The sequence below is a fragment of the Micropterus dolomieu genome, linkage group LG20, assembly GCF_021292245.1.
Source record: "Micropterus dolomieu isolate WLL.071019.BEF.003 ecotype Adirondacks linkage group LG20, ASM2129224v1, whole genome shotgun sequence".
NCBI lineage: Eukaryota > Metazoa > Chordata > Actinopteri > Centrarchiformes > Centrarchidae > Micropterus > Micropterus dolomieu.
In genome coordinates, this window is record NC_060169.1 from 10,100,184 (window position 1) to 10,104,230 (window position 4,047).

Consider the following 4,047-nt stretch of genomic DNA (forward strand, 5'->3'; position numbering starts at 1 on the left):
TGCAAGTTTTCATTAAAACCAAATATTTCACTAGATTAACTCACTAATTAGATATTACATTTACATTAACTCTGATGCTTTTATCCAAGTGACATACAATTGATATATATGTCAGAGGTCATACACCTCTAGGGCAACTAGTGGTTAAATGTCTTGCTTAGGGACACATTGGTGGATATGTCACAGTGGGAATCAAACCCAAATCTCTCACACCAAAGCATGTGCATTATCCACTGTTCCACTGCCATATCCCCCTGTGGTTGTAGGTGTGCTTATCAGTTACATCAGCTGATGCAGAAAAGTTGAAGCAAAAAAGCCCTGCAGTACACACTTGGCCATCATAGCTCAAGATCAGGCGAAATTACTTCTGGTCTCTGCTGACACCTGGTGGACTTGTGCTTAATACAGTTCATATAGTCGTGCATGTGGGCGAGGTTTGCACCATGATATGGACATGAAGAAATGACTCAAGCACACAACACTTGAGAGCCCATTTTACATGTGTGCAACCGTGAATAGCAATGGACACTAATCCTCACACACATTGTAGTGAATGACTTAAAACATGTTGTACTAAAACCAGAAAATGTAAGTCACTTTACTACAAACCAGTTTGTTTTGCTTTTATTATTAATTGTACAAACAGTGGAGTTCCAGGCGTAAGTAGTGCATAGAAGCTTCTTGAAAGGTCTGTTGACAAATTTATAGATGCTGTGCATGGTGTGGGCAAAGTTTGGTACATACTGTATATAATCATCTATTAACATTATCTGGACCGCAGAAATACCGTCAGGTAGGTTTAGTGCAGACCTATCCGATTTAAACAACATACCAATAACATTTAGCACTCTAGCAACAACATATATTAACACTTTATCTTTAACAAAAGACAGCAAAAGCAGTGATTCTCCTCCTGGTCATTGTCTGCAAAGGTTTCTTTGAGTAATTTTTTCAATTCACAGGTAAGTGTTCAGGTTTGTGTTTGTCAACAGAGGTTGATGTTGGGAAGAACCAGCATTTGATGATTTAGTCTTTGGTTTGTGGTGATCTTGGCACTGTCGGACATAAAGGATCATACCGGAATTTTTGTAAGTTTTTGCCCATTTACTAAGAATCCCATATACTGTCTAATTAGAGAACCATTTTCCAAAGCATATTACAGATTTTCTATGGATTTTTCTTAAATTATGGATAGCCACTTTCCTATTTCTTTCAATAAATACTGTTTTACACTTTCATATTTAAAAATTATTTCTTACTGCAGTATAGGTATGAAGATGGGTAAGCATCGTCATACAAGTGAAGAACAACCGGAGTCAAGCTTCCAGATAACTCACATTTCTAAAGTCAAGCATGTTCTCAAGAAAAAAAAGCAGAAATACTGTGAGATGATCATGAGATGAATCAGACATTTACTGTCTTTTCAGTAATACTGTCTGAAACAAAGACAAACCAAATCTAAAATACTTGCACTTTGGAAAATGGTCAGCAGTAACGTAACATATGGCTAGCTGATCTATAATAAATAGGCTAAAACATGCAAAACCAACTGTATGGACCTTTAATAGACCAACCATACTTGGGGATCTTATGTTCGTTTAGCAGGTTTGGCAATAAGCTGCCTTTCTCTCTCTAGCTCCTTCTCACGTTGCTGCTCCTTCTCCAGCGCCTCCTTCTGCTTCTGTTGCTGCAGTTTCAAAGCTCTTTTCTGAGAAAAAACAACAGTGAATATTTGATCAATGTATGCACTGTTTAATTTGCATCCATAAACCAATATCTGCTCCTTATCTTTGAGCATGACATCAACTAAACTAATGTTTGAAAAACACTCATGTTAAGTCTGATTGAAATGAGAGATACCTTTAGTTTAGTTGTCTTTTCGTGGAGCATAATCATCTCTTTCCTTATGTTCACCAGTTTATTGTGGTAAACCTTTGCCTCTGTAAACTAAAGACAACAAACAGGATTAGAAAACATTCCTGCTGGCTGGTGTAGAGAGTACAAACAAGAGCAACATGAGCCCACGTTAGATTATAATTCAATCCAAACATACCAGTGAATTGAGGTCCGGTAAGGCATTACATTCTCTGAACTTGGTGACTTCTTGGTCCAGTGTGTCTAACAATATCAGCTGATTTTGTCTGGTTGAGACAAAAATGAAGAGTAAGAAATAAACGTCATGAAGTGCACTCTCACCAAAACATTTCTCATGTTTAAAGACAAAACTTCTGACAGAGTCAATAGGTAGAAATGATTAATGTATGCTAGTCATTCATCTGTCCTACAGAATGTTACATGTTTGTGAAAGACAGCACAGGTTGTTTTATATGATTTATTACATACAAGTGAACGTCAGCATGTTGAAACGTTTTCACTGGCAGAAACTCCTTTAACTACCATATTCTGCTTGATGCATGATGACTAGAGCTGCAGCGATTAATCGATTAATTGAGTAGTTGTCAACTATTAAATTAAATGCCAACTATTTTGATAATCGATTAATCGTTCTGAGCCATTTTTTAAGGAAAAAATTTCCAATTTCTCTGATTTCAGCTTGTCAAATGTGAATATTTTCTGGTTTATTTACTTTTCTATGACTTATTAACTTATTATCTTTGGGTTGTGGACATATGCGGACATCATCTTGGGTTTTGGGAAACAGTGATTGACATTTTTCACCATTTTGTGATATTTTATAGACCAAACAACTAATCGATTAAGAGATAACTTTTGTTATGAATTGGCACTATATAAATAAAATTGAATAGAAAAGATAATGTACAAGCAACTTTGCATGGTTAAAAGCCTATTTAAACTTCAGTCAGATTCTCTTAGAACATCGGCTGTCTATATTCAAGCTTTTATTGATCTCTTCTTTACATCATTCTTTGATCACATAGTTTTTTCCACATCGGCATGGAAAGAAAAGTCACATGAGAAAGAAAACCTTCACACTTTTTAGAGCTTATTCACCAGATGACTTAACTAATCAGTAACTTCAACCTGTTAGGGGAAAACATACAGTGAGGAAAATAAGTATTTGAACACCCTGCTATTTTGCAAGTTCTCCCACTTAGAAATCATGGAGGGGTCTGAAACTGTCATCGTAGGTGCATGTCCACTGTGAGAGACATAATCTGAACCCCCCCCCCAAGAAATCACAATGTAGGATTTTTTTAACTATTTATTTGTATGATACAGCTGCAAATAAGTATTTGAACACCTGAGAAAGTCAATGTTAATATTTGGTACAGTGGCCTTTGTTTGCAATTACAGAGGTCAAACGTTTCCTGTAGTTTTTCCACCAGGTTTGCACACACTGCAGGAGGGATTTTGGCCCACTCCTCCACACAGATCTTCTCTAGATCAGTCAGGTTTCTGGGCTGTTGCTGAGAAACACGGAGTTTGAGCTCCCTCCAAAGATTCTCTATTGGGTTTAGGTCTGCAGACTGGCTAGGCCACGCCAGAACCTTGATATGCTTCTTACAGAACCACTCCTTGGTTATCCTGGCTGTGTGCTTCGGGTCATTGTCATGTTGGAAGACCCAGCCTCGAACCATCTTCAATGCTCTAACTGAGGGAAGGAGGTTGGTGCAGTCGCCCTGTCCCATGTGCAGAAAAACACCCCCAAAGCATGATGCTACCACCCCCATGCTTCACAGTAGGGATGGTGTTCTTGGGATGTTACTCATCATTCTTCTTCCTCCAAACACGGTTAGTGGAATTATGACCAAAAAGTTCTATTTTGGTCTCATCTGACCACATGACTTTCTCCCATGACTCCTCTGGATCATCCAAATGGTCATTGGCAAACTGAAGACGGGCCTTGACATGTGCTGGTTTAAGCAGGGGAACCTTCCGTGCCATGCATGATTTCAAACCATGACGTCTTAGTGTATTACCAACAGTAACCTTGGAAACGGTGGTCCCAGCTCTTTTCAGGTCATTGACCAGCTCCTCCCGTGTAGTTCTGGGCTGATTTCTCACCTTTCTTAGGATCATTGAGACCCCACGAGGTGAGATCTTGCATGGAGCCCCAGTCCGAGG

At 38.6% G+C, this 4,047-nt stretch overlaps 1 protein-coding gene across 4 annotated transcripts in view; it reads right to left on the reverse strand.

Annotated features, from left to right (window-relative positions):
* Positions 1 to 609: 609 nt before the first annotated feature.
* The window catches only part of bloc1s6 (biogenesis of lysosomal organelles complex-1, subunit 6, pallidin), a 7,035-nt gene continuing 3,597 nt past the window's right edge, over positions 610 to 4,047 (reverse strand). For all 4 annotated transcript variants that reach the window (XM_046032346.1, XM_046032343.1, XM_046032345.1 and 1 more), the window contains exons 4-6: positions 2,054 to 2,141; positions 1,861 to 1,947; positions 610 to 1,708 (exon numbers count right to left, since the gene is read on the reverse strand). In XM_046032346.1, coding sequence (XP_045888302.1) covers positions 1,589 to 1,708; positions 1,861 to 1,947; positions 2,054 to 2,141 — 295 coding nt within the window. In that variant the 3' untranslated portion in view covers positions 610 to 1,588. The remainder of the gene's footprint in view (positions 1,709 to 1,860; positions 1,948 to 2,053; positions 2,142 to 4,047) is intronic.